Source organism: Cervus canadensis, chromosome 12 (assembly GCF_019320065.1).
Source record: "Cervus canadensis isolate Bull #8, Minnesota chromosome 12, ASM1932006v1, whole genome shotgun sequence".
Lineage (NCBI taxonomy): Eukaryota > Metazoa > Chordata > Mammalia > Artiodactyla > Cervidae > Cervus > Cervus canadensis.
Window position 1 is genome coordinate 44,841,816 of NC_057397.1, and position 19,762 is coordinate 44,861,577.

Genomic DNA, 19,762 nt, shown 5'->3' on the forward strand with positions numbered 1-19,762 from the left:
GCGAACCACTGCTGCCAAGTGATTTTCCCAAAACACAAGGCCTGCGTTCGTGGCCCTGCTCGGTTTCAATCCCTCAGGGATTTTCCCACTGAGCTCAGGTTAAGCCCATCCACTTTGGCCATGATGCACCCGTCTTTTGACGTTTTCCCTCTGCTTTTTTCCTCTAGCAGCATCTTGTGTTATGTCCCCGTAATTTTTTTTTTTCCTCTTCACTGGAAAAACCCTGGCAGTGGGTCTGAATTGGCAGGGGGGAGATCATTTGGCAATATCTGGGGGCATCTTAGATGGTTACGGTTAGGGGCGAAAGGGGGAATTGCCTCTGGTATCTACCGGACAGAGGCCTTGGGTGCTGCTAAATATCCTGCAATGAATAGAACAGCTACACACAGCAAAGAATTAGCCAAAATGCCTGTAGTGCTGAGGCTGAGAAACCCTGCTCTAGCCAGACCAACCTACTTGGAGTTGCCTGCAGGCGCTGTCCCCTCTCGTGCCTCCATTTTTTTGCCCAGTGACCTTTCCTCTCCAGTACGTCCCTCTCTCCCACCATTGGCCTGTTAATGTCCAATCATCCTTCAAGGCTCAGCACAAGGATCACCTTGTTTTGATTTCCTGACCATGCACAATATCTGGAGCCCCTCTTCTGAGCTTTTAGTGATTCCAGAATTTCAGGCAAGGTATAACTATAGGATATCTGCTAAAGGACCAGGACAGTGTTAGGTTTTAGAATTAAAATAGTGACCAAAATTAGCATAGTCACCGCATTGATAAGCTCAACAATCTGGTGGGGGAGACAGAAAGTTGTCAAATAAACACATAGACAAATATGCTACTCACCTGTCTGAGCTCCTCTCCTCTCTGTGTGGAAAGATCCCTGACTTTTATTTCATTCTTGAGTTTTGTTTAGGGGTCTCCCCTAGGCCTGCTTGATGTTGGCAAAGTTTCTGCTTGCTTGGTTTTTGACCACTTGATTTTGGGATCTTGTGTTATATCCTCTTAGAAACCTCTCTTAAACACACAACTAGAATTCAAATTCTGGCCCATTGTGCCCCAGGCCATTCCCAATAGGCCTGCCCATTCCCATCACCCCTGCCCCCTCTCTGCACCCCCAGTCCTATCTGGTCATGGTCACACCTGCCTGGTTTTCAAGGCTTCCTCCTCCCCTTCATTCTTTGGCTGTTTTCCTTCTTCTGTCAAGACCCTGCTCATGTGCCACCTCCTATCCCCAGGTTCTGAAAACACAATGATTTCCACTGTATGTGGGCTCTCTCAGCACATGTTACATATTTGTATCTCCAGCGCTCAGTAAAGAAAAATGGTAAAAAAAATAGTTTCTGAAGTCTGATGGATGTGAAGTTACCTAATCTTTCAAAGCCTTAATTTCTTCATCTGAACAATAAATTCAAGTTTCTTAAGTTTCTTCAAGAACTTACATCTACCACATAAGTTTCTGAAAAAATTAAATAACGCAATCCATGTAAAATGCCCAGCATAGTATTAAGGACTCAATAAATGTTAATGGTTATTACCATCTCTAACCATATTGTAGACTATATAAAGGATTCTGTAGCTCTCCCCTGGTCTAACTGCTTGCTCTCTGAGGATAGGCACTGTAATTTATTCATCGCTATAGCTCAGAGTCAAGAAAAGCTTGGATAGTAGATGCCTGTTGCATATTTGACTCAGGGATGGGAATCCAATTACAAGATCTCTCCCATAGCAGTTAAATACTGAACATTAATTGAACTCTTACTACATACAGCAGCAGGTGGGTAAACACACAAACTGCCTCACTGAATCCGCATAATCTCCCTAGGAGATTGGTACCCTTATCATCTTCCCATTTTACAGAAAACTGGGAACAGATAAACAGCCTGCCCAAGGTTACACAATTAGCAAGTGGCTTATTTATAAAACACAGAGAATTTAAATCATTAGATCTTTAATAAAAATTTAGTTAATATTTATTTTGAGGATTTACTCATGATGTAGTACAATAGACACAAAGAAGGATTTTGTCTAGATGTAGATGATGTAAAATACTGACTTCTCTCCCAGAGCCACCAATTATTGCAAGTTTCAGAGCCCCTCCCAGTAAGACTCAGTAGGGTATAGGATGGTGTGAGGTGTTTATCTTCTAATCCAAACCAGACACTCAGACAAGGGAACTGCTCATGTTTGCCTTCTCTGTTTTCAGAGATCTTCTATACTAATGTGGGGAATATGTAAATGAGAGCAGGAGAGAATTAGAGAGATGAGTGTGTCACAGCGGGAAAATTGAGAGAAAAAGGGTTTATTTGCGGATGAATGAGGACCCATCAAGTAGAGTCCCTAAACAGGGATGACTCTGTCCCCTAATAATACAGGCCACCCAACTGCTGGGTTTTTACTGGGAAGTCGGGGAGAGAAGTCTTATTAAAGTGTCTTATAGAAGCAGTCTCTGTGGCATTTCAGTCACAGGTAGCTCCTCTACCAGGACTTTCCAGAGCATAGCTCAGCAGTAAAGAGGACCCAGAGAGTTCTTAAACTACCTGGGCTCCAAAGGCACCCATTAAAATTCTTAATTTTAGCCAAATGAGAATTATTCTTGCAGCCAAGTAAAGTGAGCTGCTGAGTTTCACAATTTGCTCTTAGAGAAAACTGTAATTAATCTCTGAAAAGTCACTGGGATGTAAAACTTGCAGTGTAGCGAGCAAATGTTATTAAAGCATCAAGCTTCTCCCATGGGTGAATGATGCTGCCACCTCCTCCTAGGACACAGCTCTGGGGTCCAGGCTGCAGGCTTGGGTTACAGGTGACATTGTATAATGAGGTCTTTCAGCCTAACCTGGTGATTGGATCTCCCAGCTCAGGGAGGACTGATAGCTCAGGTATATCCCCAAACCTATCAAAATATTTCTGAAGGGGGAGCCTCAGTAATATCCCTGTGTAACAGGCTGAAGTGTCTCATGCTATTATCAACTTCCTTTGTTCTTTACTTTTCTGATTGAGGAGAGTGAAGGTCACAGAGATGCCAGTAAAGGAAACTCAGTGGAAATAATGAGCTCTCAGAAGGCGGGGGGCGGGGGGGGGGGGGAGCATGAGGCAGATAGAGAGGAAAAGAAACACTTGGATTATGAACTTGAGAAAAAGATTGCCCCAGCAGCCTCAATTTCATTGATTTGTGGGGAAGAAGGAACATATTGGGAAGGAGACAAAAGGGAACCACCTGACCTGCGAATAATCCAAAAGGAAAAATAAGTTAATTGGTCGTGGAGGCTATTTGATTATATATTTATCCTTTAAATATATATTATATCACTGCTTGCAATGGGGTAGGGTAGTTCTCCAAAGATGAATTGGGACACAATTCACAATGAGGAAGAAGACATGCCAGGCAGACAAAAGCAGCAGATGTACCTTGTACAGATTATAATATATCAAATCATATATGACCATTCAATGTACAGCTTTCAAGAACTAAGAAATGAAAAACCAAATCTGATCCTGTATGTGCATTCAAATCTTTGATAATTAAAATACAATAAAATATTCTTAACATGGGAACTAACTGAACAGAGTTTGAAATTCCAGGTTTTATTTTGCATACAGAAGTTTATTAAATCTTTGGTGAATAATGAATGAATTTCTTAGGTTACTAGAGCTATGCTTTGAGGTTTAACTGAACCACAAGTTCTTTATTATGACTATTTGTATTACATATTACTTATTACATACTCAACTTTACTAGCAAGGCACCAATAGTTACGTATTATAAATGCAGTAGATATAGCATATGATATATAACTATATAACACATCCATACTATATGATTATATGCCATGTAATTACATATACATTACATATAGTATATATCAAATTATACTAGCAAAGCACCAACAGTAGAGATTGCTGACTAATAGAATTCTCTAGTTGACAGAATTTTGGTAAGACGGGTTATATTTTTACCATTGGACAAGCAAGTGGTTTGCATGATCAGGGAGTCTGGGAAGGTGAATTTTACTCCAAGATTTATGTGCTGATCCCAGTTATACCTGAGAACCTAACTCCTTCAGTATCCATAGACGCACTCTTCCCTGGAAGCAGCACTCTTCGGCTCTGAACCCAATTATCCTCCGTAGTTCAGCCTTTGCTTCCATTTCAGAGCTCGTCCAGACGAGTGCTTTCTCTGGGATACATTTATTCCCTTTTAAGTATGAACAAAATGAATTGGCAATCAGAAAGACAGCCAGGGTATGATTAGCCAGAGTGTACAGGATAAACAGTGTTTTAGTTCCCCACATGTTGACAAAATTTACAATATTGCAAATTACAAAATTCACTCTGGGTTATTCAGGGGAAATTAACATTAAATACTGAGCACCATGACTTTACTGCCCTCCTGGCCAGAATTGGACGTCCAGATGGCATTGATTCATCTGGTAGTACATCATCGTGGGAGCCCTTTATTGGGGATTATCAGTGGCAGCACCTGGCTCCCATATTTATTCCAACAGCGCTCCTGTTGTAACCGTAAGACCCTGATGTGAGATGATGGTACTGCCTCGAGCATTAGGATGGCATTCCAGCCCCTGTTTAAAACCTTCAAACGAGGCGGGAGCTCACTGGATAAAACTGGATGGAACAGGACCAAGCATGCGATCAAGTGGGCTCGTCCATCAGTAAGGAGGCAGGAGTGGGAGAGAGGAAAGAGAGGAGACAGGACGCTTGTAAGGCAGGCAAGGGGAGGAAAAGGCAGGAAGAGATTGTAAAAAGGAGGAGGGGGCTGGGAAAAACCTGCCCTATCAGGCACAGGAGAGAAGGCCAAGACGGAGAGGGGGAGGCAGTGATGCCGCAGGAGAGGGAGGCCAGAGGAACAAGACAGCTTTGACCCGGCCTGCCTGCAGGGAGCAAGGCTGCGTACTCTTCTGCGCGTGCGTATCTGCGTGTGTATGCGTGCCGGGGCCCCAGCTTGTTAACGGAGCAGGAGATGGGCTGGGACTGGTGGCTGCGTCCAAGCTGGTGGTGGCAGTAGGGGGAATCTGAAAGTGAGAGCATCCTGAAAGTAACAGCAGTAAAACAAAAGCAAAGCAGGGACAAGTTGTATATGTTTCAGTATAAAGAAATCTAAGAGCCTGAAAGAGGAGTGAGAAGGCCTCTAGTCTTAGTTCTGCCATTAGTAAGAGAAACAGTAATGGCAACGTTTGCTGGGGATTGCTATTTTCCAGGCATGGTGTAGAGGGTTTCACTTACACCCTCTTGTTTCATGTTTGCACCAAGTCCGTGCAACAGGCACTGCTATCTTACTTTGTGGGCACAGGAGGACACAGTGGGGTACCCAGCTGCTTGCCCAAGTAGCCACATGGTGAGGGGAAATGGGGGAAGAGGGGAAAGCTGGCCCGGGGTCAGAACCTACTACACTTATTCCAATCTGGGCTCCAAGTTTTTTTGTTTTGTTTTGTTTTTTAATGTGGACCACTTTTTTTTTTGTCTTTATTAAATTTGTTGTAATATTGCTTCTGTTGTTTATGTTCTGGTGTTTTGGCCACAAGGCATGCAGGATCTTAGCTCCCTGGTCAGGGATCATACTGGCACCCCGTGCATTGGAAAGCAAAGCCTTAACCGCTGGACAGGCAGGGAAGTCCCTGAGCTAAGGTTTTCGTCTGGCAAAACGTTTAGCCATTACCAACATCGTGAGATCACTAACCGGGCACCTGCTGAGATTCCTTCCTGCTTTTTAAGCCAGGGCAACACATAAAGTCCTTTACTACCCGGTGGCCCAGGGGTCCTTTTCTAAATCCTTTCTCCTTCAAAGCAACTTTTCATATCATGAGGGAAGAGGGTGACATGAACACAAGTAAACACTGGAACTACTTTTCCGATTTGTTTTAATCAGGATGGCTGATGAGGAGAAAGCTTTGTTCTAGAACTATAAGTGGCCAAGTTGATACACAAGCTGTGATGGACAGCTGATAAAGTTTACGGAAGAGAGGAGAAAAGAGAATTCCTGAGTGTGAATGAGGCAATTAGTGTAGGAGTAGAAGGAAGTATCAGGCTCACATCTGGGAGCTCTGGTCATGCCCACTCTTTCCCAAATCTTATAAACAGCTTCCTTAGCAAAGCACCAAAGTCCTGCCTGATGCCAGAAGTCTAAAGCCAGTGCAACAGTGGTGCCCACAGCAAGCAATGAACTATGAGTACCATGTCTCTAAAGTAGACCCTCCATGAAAATGTGACCCACGATAGTTCCTATCTCTGGTGGGATGTTTTCTTACTGGTGTGGGCAGTTGGGACTGTTCAGTTCGATTCAGCTCAGTCACTCAGTAGTGTCCAACTCTTTGTGACCTCATGAACCGCAGCATGCCAGGCCTCCCTGTCCATCACCAACTCCCGGAGCTTACTCAAACTCATGTCCATTGAGTCGGTGATGCCATTCAACCATCTCACCTCTGTCGTCCCCTTCTTCTCCTGCCTTCTATCCTTCCCGGTATCAGGGTCTTTTCCAATGAGCTGACCCTTTGCATCAGGTGGCCAAAGTATTGGAGTTTCAGCTTCAGCATCAGTCCCTCCAGTGAATACTCAGGACTGATTTTCTTTAGGATGGACTGGTTGGATCTCCTTGCAGTCCAAGGGACTTGCAAGAGTCTTCTCCAACACCACAGTTCATAAGCATCAATTCTTCAGCTCTCAGCTTTCTTGACAGTCCAACTATCACATCCATACATGACTACTGAAAAAAACCATAGCTTTGACTAGACAGACCTTTGTTGGCAAAGTAATGTTTCTGCTTTTTAATATGCTGTCTAGGTTGGTCATAGCTTTTCTTCCAAGAAGCAAGCGTCTTTTAATTTCATGGCTACAGTCACCATCTTCAGTGATTTTGGAGTCCAGAAAAATAAAGGGACTTTTCAGTAGATAGGAATTGGGTAAGGGCTTTGCAGGGAGACATGAGAGCAAAAAATACAGCCTCTCTTTAGTGTAGATTTTATTGAAGAAAGGACTCAGCAAATCACAGGAAATCATCCTAAGATCTCATGGGCTCATCTTCCTGAAGTCTTCATGGGTGTTGTTCACAAATCTCTTGTCCCAGATTCTCCCAGCTGGTCTGGGTCTGTGCCCCCAGCAGCCCTGGGCATCCCCTCAACTTCTCTCCTGCTCACATCCTGCTCCTTCCAGAGCCGTGGCATCAGCAGTCACATTGCTGCCCTGGGGCTGTTGCCAGCATTCAGGAAGTCTGGTCAGGTCTGATTGCTCATCTCTGTCTGGGGTCAGCCCCCTGGAATACTGGTGAACAGAACTTTAAATCTCCTTATAGAGAGAAAGGAAGGAGCTAAAAATAGAAACTGATAAGAAGAAGACTTGGAATTCCGGGAGAATTAACAAGAAGGCTTAGGATCAAAATGATAAGCAGATTAGTGGATTTTTTAAAAATAATTTTACTTATTTATTTATAATATGTACTGGGTCTTCGTTGCTGCATGGGCTTTTCTCTAGTTGTTAGGAGAGGGGACGACTCTGTAGTTCTGGTGCATGGGCTTCTCACTGTGGTGACTTTTGTTGTGGAACACGGCTCTAGAGCACAGACTCAGTAGTTGTGCCCAGGCTTAGTGGCTCTGCAGCATGTGGGATCATCCCGGATCAGGGATTGAACCCATGTTTCCTGCATTGACATTCTTTACCACTGAACCACCAGGGAAGCCCCAGTGGGTGTTTTAGTGAGTGGTAAGTTGGAATAAGGCAAAGAAGAGACAGGAAGAAAGAACAGTTAGGGTATTTTAAACATAAAATAAAGCAAAAAGAACTAGAAAAACCTAACGTCTTCTTGTTGATCTTAAAACAGATTGAACAAAATGACTATAATTTTACATAATATTAAATATAATTATAAATGTTTTTCATAGTATCCAATAGAAAAATTATATTTTAGCCTCGGTGCCTTTAGTGGAATTGAAAAAGATGACCCCACAGTTTGCTACCTTTGAAAAGAGATTTGTAAGAAACTCATAGAAGAATTTAATGATACCAAACCTACACTGGGATGGCGTAGGGGAGGGGCCACGCCTTCACTTAAGTACTTCCGCCTTCTTCCCTCCCTCCCATCCCTGCCAAATGGAGATCAGACACATGTGTCAAGGGGACTGGGTCACTTCGTCTGCATATTAACTGTTATATTAAGATTTGCAGCAAAAAGACAGTCCATTAAAGTTTTGCCTCTGAAGAGGGAAAGGAGTGGAAATGAATTATCAGCTGAAGGACATTTTTAGCAGAGATCTTTTAGCATTCATTATGACTATTTAAGACTAATTGAAATCAATTGTTCCAGCTCTACCCGGTTCAGTTTTGCCCTTGGGAGAGCTTGATTTCTTCCCACCTCTGGATCAACAAATAGTGTTCTGATTTGTTAGCTCTGTAAAAAGATCCAAGAGGCCTCACTGAAGCAATTCAGCTTTTAAAACAGACTGTTTCACAAGAATGCAGAACTGGGATGGACTCCCATTCTCATGAGAAGCAAGGGGCAGGCCAGATGCTGTGGGCTACGATGGGAACAAGACGCTCAATGAAAAATAAAATTGGCCAGATCAATGGCGCACAAAGCTGAGGGCAGTTTCCTGAAGCAGCATCTAGATGGTACCAAGAAAGCCATTTGCAAGGGAGAAGTTATTCATCCTATGTCTTCCACAGGCCTACTCAGAAAAGTACAGCCCAGCATCACTGGGTCGTTCTGTCTTTAAACTTGCTATACTCTTGAGTTCATTTTCCTAGTCAGATGTACAGTTGGATTATGAGATTTGAGAGCAGCGAGGAAAGGCTTACAATTGAAATGTAACCTGTATGATCTTTCCTTTGTGCCTGATTTGTTGTTAATCGAAGCTGAATTACATTATCATATTAATTACAGGAGAGACCAGGGTGAAAAAGAATGGGACACAGTTTTGCCTGGAAATTAGACGGTATTTTCTTTCAGAAGAGTGGGTACCAGAAAGAGCATTGAACCAGGAATGGGGTCTAGGGTTTGAGTTTTTTCTTTGTTTCTTATTAATTACATAACCTTGGGTAATCCATTTGGAATTTAAGAATCTCCGTTTTTCTCACTATAAAATTGGGATAATAGCATCTCCCCTAACAACCTTACAGGGCTACTGTGTTTATAACTCAGGGTGATCAAGGGAAGATGAGGGATCACCTTGATCTTCCCTTGATCAGGTTATGTGGAGCCTGAAGCTTACAGAATTTGGGGTACCCTGGTCAAAAAATAGAATTACCAAGTCATAAAAACAAATTACATATAATGTGGAATTTAGAATAAGAAATCACTGTATGTTATGAAAACCATATTCCCACCTCAAATTTATTTTAGCCAGATGTCAAAAATATTTCAAAGAATGTGGCCAGGAAGAGACACTTGAAAGAAGAGTCAGAGTAAAGAGAAAGCGTGGTCATAACAAACTGCACAGTTAAAATATCCACTTTTGCAAATTTTACAAAAACACAGAGCGTGTGAACATATTGCCAGGGTCTCGGAAGGGGCTTGTACCTGTGAGAGACCCAGCAACCAAAGCATTTTGAGCTTCATGGTAAATCAGTTTCTGAGATAATGTTTGTTAAAGATCTTTGTGAACTGTAGAGCACAACACAGATGAAAGGCATTGTTTCCCCTTTTCCATTCCCAGAGTTGTTGCCTGCCGGGAAGTCTATTTAACTGGCTACTATTATAATTCTGTTTTAGTAAACTGGATGCAAATTGGGGTTTAGATGATATGTATCACAGCCGCAACCTAAATTATTCGGTTCAAAGAGCATATTTATTTAAATTTTCTTTCTCTGAATATACACACCCAATTGCGTTTATAAAGCAGGCATTAGCTTTATAAATGACTCATTCACAGTTTCTAAAATATTTTTTATTTGAGCCTCGTTTTATCTATCATTAGGTAACAAATCATCCCCAAACTTCGTAGCTTAAAACAATAACATCATGTGTGATTTCTCATGCTTCCTGTTAGTCAGTTACTTGAGAATGGCTTAGATGAGTGATTCTGGCAAGGGGTTTCTCATATTGCTGCAGTAGAGTTTTGGTTAGAGCTGCAGTCATCTGTAGGCTTAACTAAGACTAGAGGATTTCTTCCAAGATGCTCACATAGTTGGCAAGTTGGTACTGACTATTGGTCACCTGCCTGGTTTTCCACATGTGATACTTTCCCAGGCTGCTTACATGTCCTCACAGCGTAGTGACTGGCTTCTCCCAGAGCAAGCAATCTAAGGGAGAGAAAGAGAGAGCCCACAGAAGTCATTTTACCATTTATGACCTAGTCTAGGAAGTCATCAGCATCATTTCCCTTGCATATTTTTGGTTCAGGAAGTTAGAAGTCAGTCCAGATTCAAGTGAAGGCAACAAAAGCCTCTTCTATCAGTAAAGGATTATCAACACCACATGGTCAAAGGAGAGGTTACAATGCAATGTAAATTGGAGCAACTATTTTTGGAAAAGATGTATGTACAAGCCTCATATAAACTTGGGAGACTGATTGAGCAAACCTTTTCATCTTTATTCACCCAGAGGGAAAACGTCAAAGCACTTTGTCAGGAAGAAATCTAATATTCCTGGGTCCAAATCCACCCTCTATACTATAGCTATACTATAGCTAATTTCTCTGAACTCTTCTGAAAAGAAGGTACTTAGCCTCTCAGGATTTCTCTTGACATGTTTGTTAACTCTCATACATGATTCTCATAAGGCTTAAATGAGATAAGTTCTATTAGGGGGTCAGCCCTGTGTCTGGCACAAAGTACATGCTCAATAAAATGGTAGGTACAGTTTGGAGATGAGAAAACACCAACTGAAACATTAAGTAATTTCTCATTAAATAATTTCTCAAGGTTATAAGCTACAAAAAAATCAAAGTATCAAAAATCTTTTAACGTAAAGAGGAATAATTTCTTCATCATAGTAGGGCCCTTCACCAAACAAATAAATGACTGACCTTTGTGTGTGTATATAATTCATATATAACTTGTTCATATAGCTTGATTATAAGTAGAAGCCCTTCTTTTAGTCTATCTTCAAACACCAAGGGGAAAGTTAAATCTCTTCAGTTCCAGATGCCCATTGTTTATGTTTGGATGATAAATGTGATTCACATTATTGATGAAAGAAGCACTGAACTTGTGAATCACTTTTTAATTATTCAATTGGATATAATACACAATATGTGAAATTAATAGGAGCCTCAGTCTGGAGCAAATTTCCATTTTTTCCCCCTTAGTTAACAGATTTGGTATAAACAATAACATAGCTGAGTTTAGCACACAGGAACATGTGGCCACAGTTTTCCATTGTTAGACATATTGACTAATTATTTTCTCTTTTCTTGAATATTAAAGATGATTAAGGGGCTTTGTTTACCTAACATTATTCTAGCCATGTTTGTTGGGAGGTTGAGGGGAAGGGTTGGCAGAAAGTGTTTAATGCACTAAACACAAGGTTTCCATAATTCATTAGCTCCACTTTTGCACACCTTCCTGTGCATTTACAGAGTCTGCATTCATTACACAGTGATGGATGGAATGCTGATTAAATACTTTGTGTTGCTCTTGTCTAGAATACCTTTTTTCATGTTAATTTTTAAAATTTTAAAATGGTGTTCTTAAAAATGGCTGAATGTTTATACCAGAATTGAACAGCAGACTTAACCAGAGTTATCAGGAATTTGACAAATGAAAACTTGCTTTCCCTTGACCTCTGTTTACTCTTTCCCATTAAGACTAAGAAACAATGCACATGAAAAGATGAAGCCTTGAGTTAAGCTTTCAGCAATTCTTGAGTTCTTCACAGTATTCATAATACTGTGAAGGGTAGCTTCCACCCCTGGGGAAGTTAGTGATACTTGGAAAGCTTGCTTATTTCATCTCCCTTTAGGAGAATCATTGAGTTCCTTCACATATTAAAGGTTCTCAGAAATCAAGTAACAAAATCCATTTAGTTTGTTTTAACTCAGTGTCTCTGAAGTGTGTTTGAACAGGGAGTTCTTTTTTGTTCTTTGTTTTTTTTCAAAGAACTTCAATTGACACCTCCTGGACTCTCATCCTCTTTTGTGGGCTACATTCACTGTTCCAGAGTAGATATGTAATACCATTTTACTTAGCATAGCTCATACTGATGGATATTTTAGTTGTTAGCAAATTTTTGCTATTTTCAACCCCCAGTTTGTAAATGGTAGCATATATTCATAATTATTGTCACTAATAGATGTCCAAAAGTAGGATGCACGGTCTTGATATATAAGCCACAAATCAGCTTCCTGAACATCACTAAAGTTGCTCCATGGAAACCCAGAAACAATAATCTCCATTCTGCAGTGGGGATGTCATGGTGGTTCCATAGTGGCAATTAGAACAAGAGGTCCTGACCTTCAGGGACAGACAAAGCCCCATGTGCTATATTTCTATGGAAGCCAGCTCTCTGCTTCATTCCTGCTTCCCCTCTGGGTGTGGATATTTTGTTTTCATCAGTTTTAAAGTTTGCCGCAGAGGTATCAGCTGAACACCTCTGACCTCCTGGCTGAGAAACCCTGGGGATAATGTGCCCTGCTTCCACTCAGGTAGCCCCTGGAATGTATGAGTTAACTGCACAGGGCATCCAGAGAGCGCTCTCCTCTGCATGGCCCTCTGTCCAGACTTACTCATTTTCTGCTGTTGACTGGTTACAAAAATCAGCAGTGCCTGGAGCTCAGGAAGCAACTCTCCAAAGACCATCTGTTTCTGAGGGCACCAGCGAAACTTGTCTCTGCTTCGTTTACAGCTCCTGTTTTCATTGGTGAATATACTTTCTCAGTGAACACTTGGCCAAATGATTTGCAATTGGGAATCAGATATATTCTTATGTATAAACAGGATCATCATTTCATGTATTTTGGAAAAACTCTGAACCCATCTAATTCTCATTATGGCTGTGACTTTGCATAAAGCCTGACCTAACCATATGACTGATTACTTTCCAGAACAAACCTGCTTTGTCTGTGCTGCTGTGTCCAAAATCACTAGCTGACATTGCACTCACTCTTGTATCCAAGCATCACTAGTTGACACCATTCCTTCTTCCCAAAATAACTGCCGTGCTTCATCCCTTTTCTTCACCCCATATCCTTTCTCTCCAATGTTATGAGTTTTATCTGTTCTTCAGGACTTAGATCCTGTCTTCCAAAAGCCTGCCCTGCTCTCCTTACCCCAAAATGATCATTATTTTTTCATTGTTTTGGCCTTCTCCATATTTAGACTTACATCCTCATTTATCTTTTAAAGAAAATTCTATGTACTTTGTCTTCAATTGGATTATAGGCATTTTGAAGTCAGTGACTGTCTTCACCATTTCAGACTGAAGAAACATACTTCTCTCATTACTAGAGAATAGCAAATAATCCCCCACCTTTTGGGCACCAGGGACCGGTTTCATGGAAGACAATTTTTCCACGGACCATGGGAGGGAGAGGGATGGTTTTGGAATGATTCAAGCACATTACATTTATTGTGTACTTTATTTCTTTTATTATTACATCAGCTCCACCTTAGATCAGGCATTAGATCCAGGAGGCTGGGGACCCCTGGGTTATAGGACAAAAGAACATATGACATATGCTCAAATAGACATAGAAGCTAATGAGTGATTCTTATGAACTTTTGCAGCTCTCTTCATCTGTATTTGAATATTTGAAAATAACATATGGCATATTCACACTAAGCCACAGCGCTTGGAGTTTTCTTTCATTTTCTCTAAGGTGGAAAATTTCCACCTTAGTTTTCTGTCCTTAAAAACTATGTGTTTATACAATTGGAAAATTAGAATGTCTCATTGCAAATATTTCTCAGAATTTTAAGCCAAGAGGGTGCTAGGGGTACTTGTCTCATGTGTTGACTGATTTACTGAGTCAAACATTTATTGAGATCCTGCTACATATCAGAACCCATCCTAGGTTCTGGAATTCAGCAGTGAATAAGACAAACACAGCCCCTACCCTCAAGAAACAAATGCACTGAAGATCTTTTGTTCTTGAAAAACTATGAACCCAACCTTGAAAGCTGAGAGAGAAAAGAAATATGAGTGGCCATTTGGAATTCTGGACATAAAATATATGCATCACCTATTTTATGCATACGTGCTAGTACGTGGTTGCATAAAATGGAGCTTTTTTTATTATTCTTTTATGGATTGGCCATAGACTATGCAGTGCAAGTGGGACATAAAAGAATAATGGAAAAGATGAGACCTGACTAAATAAATCCCTTGAAAGCTTTTTTTAAAACACTCTGTCATGAGAATAAATTCCCCTTGCACCATTTTTTTTTTTTTTTGCTTTTGTTCTTTTCTAGGTCACCAGAAATGAAAATATATTAGGAGAATGGCATGTGCATTAAAAATCTTTGCAGTATCTCCAAGTCAACACTAGACCTTTAAAAACCCGAAGGAAGGGAAATACTCAGAATGAATACATTGGGGGAAGGGCACTGAAGAGCATTTGAAAACCTGAAAACATCTATGCATTTGTCTAGACTGGTTGTTATTACTGTAATAAGCAACTGAAGCCAAACAAATGAGACCATTTTTTGTGACAGTTTTCAGGTTGTAATCATGCACATTGAGAATACAGAATGTACATTAGATAAACTTCATGATAAGGGATTAGGGAAATAGTCTGCAGAATAAATAAAATGAGGTGTTTAGAGCCAAGCAACATTTACTGTAAATTTGGGCATATATATGAAACATCAGGCTGCAGATGTTTCATTTCCATAATATGCTATAAAATAATTCTTCATCGTTAGAAATTTCCAAGCCACAGTGAATGATAGATGAACGACTGGGAGGTAGAATCAGAAAGCTCTATGATAAAAATGAGGTATTGATTCTGTGAGATTTTAATTTAGATTAGTTCACTTAGAAAAAGTAATAAATTGATATGTACTCGACACAGCTTACATTCGAAATGACTTATCGGGATTCCAAAACGAAACCTTAAGCAAGCAATAATTTTAACTGTAGTTCTCCCCCAAGTTGCCTGCAGTAAATTACAGCATCTTTGCAAATAATTGGGACAAGAACAAGACAAGTAGTATATCTCTGGATGACGGATGGGAGTTTGAGCTTCAATGCCAGAAGAAAAGATGGGAAAAGAACTGGAAAGAAGTGTCTGGCCATAATAAATTAGGAAGACAAACATCTGAACTATTAGAAAAGTGATTCAACATAAGCCATACCATATATTTGCTCGAAGCTGAGTTCAATTTGGTGGTTTCAGATGGTCAGATGTGAGGCATTATCTGTAGGCAAATACAGAATTGGACCTTTTTGATTCATATCTAGATTTCTTGAGATTTTAATTTGTTGGCGTTCAACTTCATTTTGGAAGAATGTTTCATTTGGTCTTTTTGGCCTTTATTCTATGCAGTTAGATCAAATAGCTCATGTAAATCTGCTAACACAGTTTGGTCTATAAGAAGATAATAATAATGATCATGATAGTTAATAGTGTTTGAGCTCTTATTACAAGCTGGGAACTGAGCTAAATATTCTTATTATGGCATTTCTTGTGGAGTTCAGAAACCATTATGTCCCTTTCTGTTCAATTATATCTCGCTTTGCATTTAGTTTTGCATTTTCTATACTGAAATCATGATCATAGAACTAGAAACTCTTGAATGTTTTATTTTCATTCTGCAATTGAAGGGTCTCGGGTCACTTCCTATGCACTTATTGTTCTCCATTGCTTTTTCAGTCAACTCATGCCATTTTCAGGATGAATATTTTGCTTACACGGCACACACAAATATACACACGCACACACAGGTGTTCTTATAAATCTTCCCAATTTAAGTGTATTTTCTTCCTGACCCTTTCTGTGGATCTGTTCACTTTAAGATTCATTTCTTGCCAGGGGACCATGATGAAGTGATTTTCCCAGGATCCACAGTTCGTAGTATCTTATCTCTGAAATTGTTATCTGCCCTTAGTAAAGAATGACTTAGCTTCTGTTCTGGCTCTTTCATAATAGTTCAGCTTTCTAATCTCCCCTTTAAAGAATTTTTCTTTTGTAGATTCAATACTTACCTCTTAGAAGTGAAGTTCTTTGTTAAAGGTTTAGCTTTTGTAGCATCCCAGGATGCTTCAGGGGCCATTAAGCTTAATGAGTTAACAATTTTTTCCCCAAAGTGTATATGAGGTGCCTACTGAAGGTAATTTTAACAGGTCCTCCTGATTTATTACAAAGAAAGTCTCTTTCAACAAAAGCTTTCAGGCTGAACTTTCATTCTAGTCTAAGAGAAGCAAACTTTTGGTCTCAAGTGCTGCATAATACATCACATGCTGTGTCTGTATTCTTGGGCTATTATATAACCAAGCTATCAGTTACATCAAAGCTTGTCTCCCCACATAAAGATGCACTGACAATAGATAAATCCCCTTTCTCTCCAGTTGGATTTTTTCCCCAAAGAATCCCATTGAATGAGGATCACTTTTCCCCCTTTGAAATGAGATTTTAAATTTCACACATATTTATCAAGAAACTCAAAGAAAAATAGGTAATTTTTATTATAAAGTTTTTTTTTCTATAGTGCCTCTAAAAGACAAACCCCATGGAACCATCAGAGGACTTTTTCAGAAATAAGTCTTCAAAGCATTCTTTTAGTCCAGTGGTGCCTGTCTCGTAACAGAGACCCCAAAAGTCCCTCACATCCTACCCACCATATTTGATACTTCAAAGGGAACTTCTGACCCAGAGGAGGGAAGAAGCAAAGTCTCTTCATGGAAAAAGCAGGAAGAGTCCCTTTCCGGCTGGTTGAAGATGACATCCCTGTAAGGTAGCTCTGGAAGGGGTAGGGGATAACCATCCTACCACCTGTCATGACAATGGGAGTCCATTATTTCCAGGACTCTAAAGGGCCCTGCTGACCTTTGTCAGCCCTCACTCTGATTCAGGCTGTAATATTTCTAGAAAGATGTGGTCCAGCGTATAGCCTTCAGAGTCATAAACTCTGTCCATTGCCTGTGAAATAACCAGCCAAGATCAGCATGGCACACAAGCCTCTGTAGCACCTGGAACAAGTTTCTCACTCCCTCTGTGACCCTCATTTGTAAAATAGCAATAATTTATTCGCTTTTTGAGTGCATATTATGTGTCAGAGTCCTGGGTTGGGAAGATCCACTGGAGAAGGGATAGGCTACCCACTCCAGTGTTCTTGGGCTTCCCTTATGGCTCAGCTGGTTAAAGAATCTGTCCACAATGCAGGAGGCCTGGGTTCGATCCCCGGGTTGGGAAGATCTGCTGGAGAAGGTGGGGTCACGCAGAGTCGGACATGACTGAGTGATTTTCACTTCACTATGTGTCAGAAAATGTTTTGTGTACTAAGAATATATCAATGACGAAAAAAGAAAACAAACATGAAGATCTCTATCCTAAATCAGCTTACTTACTACTAACAGGCTTTTTTTATTTTGCTGTGCTGGGTCTTTGTTGCAGCATGCGGTCTCTTCATTGCTCTGCACAGGCTTCTGTAGTCACAGCAAGCAAGCTCTCTAGTTGCAGTGTTCAGACTTAATATCCCACAGCATGTGGGATCTTAGTTCCCTGACCAGGGATTAAACCTGTGTCCCCCGCATTGAAAGGCAGATTCTTAACCACTGGACCACTAGGGAACTCTCAGTCAGTCTTTTTAAGTTAAATGAGCAATATATTATGGTGAAGAGTAAAACAGGAACAGAGGCCAGTCACGTAGGTGAGAGTTGCAGTTTTAAATAGGGGACCTGGTGGCCTGTCTTTCTGAGCTTGTGACATTTTAGCAAAGACTAGAAGGAGGTGAGGGGATGAATCATGGAAATTTCTGGGGGAATGGCAAGGAAAGAAAAGAGCCAGATTGGGAGGGTGTCTGAGTTCCAGGAAAAGCAAGGAGCCTGAGGTGATGGGAGAATGTGGGACGTTGGGAGAGGAATAAAAGAGGAAGTTGAAGGGCTAACACAGGAGCAGAATTTATAGAGCTTGTCATCCTTTGTACTACTGGACATTGAGTGAGATGGGGCTATTTCAGGGATTCAAGCATAGTGATATGATCTTAGAGTTTCAGAGGGTCATTGTGATGATTGGTTTGGGAGCAGAAGGGGACAAGCCAGGACAGAGGCAGAGAGAGAGCTTAACAGGTGGCAGCAGTTACCTAGACAGGAGGTGATAGTAGCGAGGAACAAGGGGTCATGAGAAATGCTGAATGCTGGGCATAGTTTCAGTGGAAAATCAGTAGGATTAACTGACAGTTAAGATACATGATGTGAGGAAAAGAGAGGAATAGAGAATGGCTTAAACTTGAGCAACTGAATATATGAAGATGCTGTTTACTGAATCACAGAGATCTGCAGAAGCAGCAGGTGGGTGGGGGGCAGGACAGGAGACAAGTTTTATACACATTGTTTAAAAGACCACATAGGCTTTCAAATGGAAATATGGAGGTGACATTTAGATAATAGTAGTGCTTATTATCCATGATGGTATTGAGGATTAAATGGGCTTTATCATCTTGCCCTGCCTCCTTCTCCAATCATATCTGCCAACCCATCTTACCACCCACCTAGCACTCCTCATGTCAAACATTTCTTGCTTTCTCCTGTCTCCATACCTGGGTACATGTAGTCTCTCCCTTCTCACTCATTCCCTTCCTTCTATTGGCAATAAGAAACATTAGATCTTTCCAGTTCTTCCCTTCTTGTATGTTGTGCGTGCTCAGTTGCTTCAATAATGTCCAACTCCTTGTGACCCCATGGACTGCAGCCCACCAGGCTCCTCTATCCATGAGATTCTCCAGGCAAGGATACTGGAGTGGGTTGCCATGCCCTCCTCCAGAGATCTTCCTGACTCGGATTGAACCCGCATCTCCTGTCTCTCCTGCATTGCAGGTGGATTCTTTACCACTGAGCCAACCAGAGAAGCCCCTCCCTAATTGTCCAAGTCTGAGAAGAGGAAACAATTGGTATTCTTTGTCTAAGACGGCAACTATCACCTCCTCCAGGTAGCCCTCCATGACCTCTCTGGGTAGAGAGATGAGATGTCCTCCTTTGAGCATTCATAGGGCCTATCTAGAGCTTTAATGACAATGTTTATTGTACTTATTACTAATTGTTGTTGTTATTCAGTTGCCCATTTGTGTCCCAACTCTTTGTGACCCCATGGACTGCAGTATGCCAGGCCTCCCTGTCCCTCACCATCTCCCAATGTTTGCCTAAGTTCATGTCCATGTAATTATTATTAATTACTAACTTATTACTTATCACTGTATTTTGACATACAGGAGTCTCTCCTAATAGGCCTCATGGAAGATAAAATTGTCCCATGTTATAGTAAGTATTTAATAAATATTTGCTGGATGAATGAGTAAACAAATGTTTCATAAGGCAGAAATAAAATGGGGACATCATCACTTGAAAAGGATTTTTGTAATCAGAACTTTTGTCATGAAATTGACTTAAGTGGCAAATGTTGAGTGATCTTCACTGTTGAAGCCTTCCCTGAGCCAGTCTGTTCAGCCCTGGCCTCTGGCACAGCACCTGGTACGAAGGAGGTGCTGATTAGAGTTTGTTGAAAGAGGGGTTGAATGAACTCCGGAAGTGACTCCCGAAGGAAGAGTCTACCCCCATGGTCTGTGTCAGTGAGGGAGATTAGTAACCAGAGCGAAATTCGGAACTGAAGTTTCAACCACTGTGATTAAAAGTAACTTTTAGAATTATTGCACAATAGTAAAGTGTCCTTCTAAAAAG

At 40.9% G+C, this 19,762-nt stretch overlaps 1 protein-coding gene across 1 annotated transcript in view; it reads right to left on the reverse strand.

The window, feature by feature from the left end:
- LOC122450942 (cordon-bleu protein-like 1) overlaps positions 1 to 16,143 on the reverse strand; it is a 49,114-nt gene extending 32,971 nt beyond the window's left edge. Inside the window, exons 1-2 of the mRNA XM_043483322.1 lie at positions 16,076 to 16,143; positions 4,901 to 5,035 (exon numbers count right to left, since the gene is read on the reverse strand). Coding sequence (XP_043339257.1) covers positions 4,901 to 5,035; positions 16,076 to 16,143 — 203 coding nt within the window. The remainder of the gene's footprint in view (positions 1 to 4,900; positions 5,036 to 16,075) is intronic.
- Between the last annotated feature and the right edge of the window lie 3,619 nt (positions 16,144 to 19,762).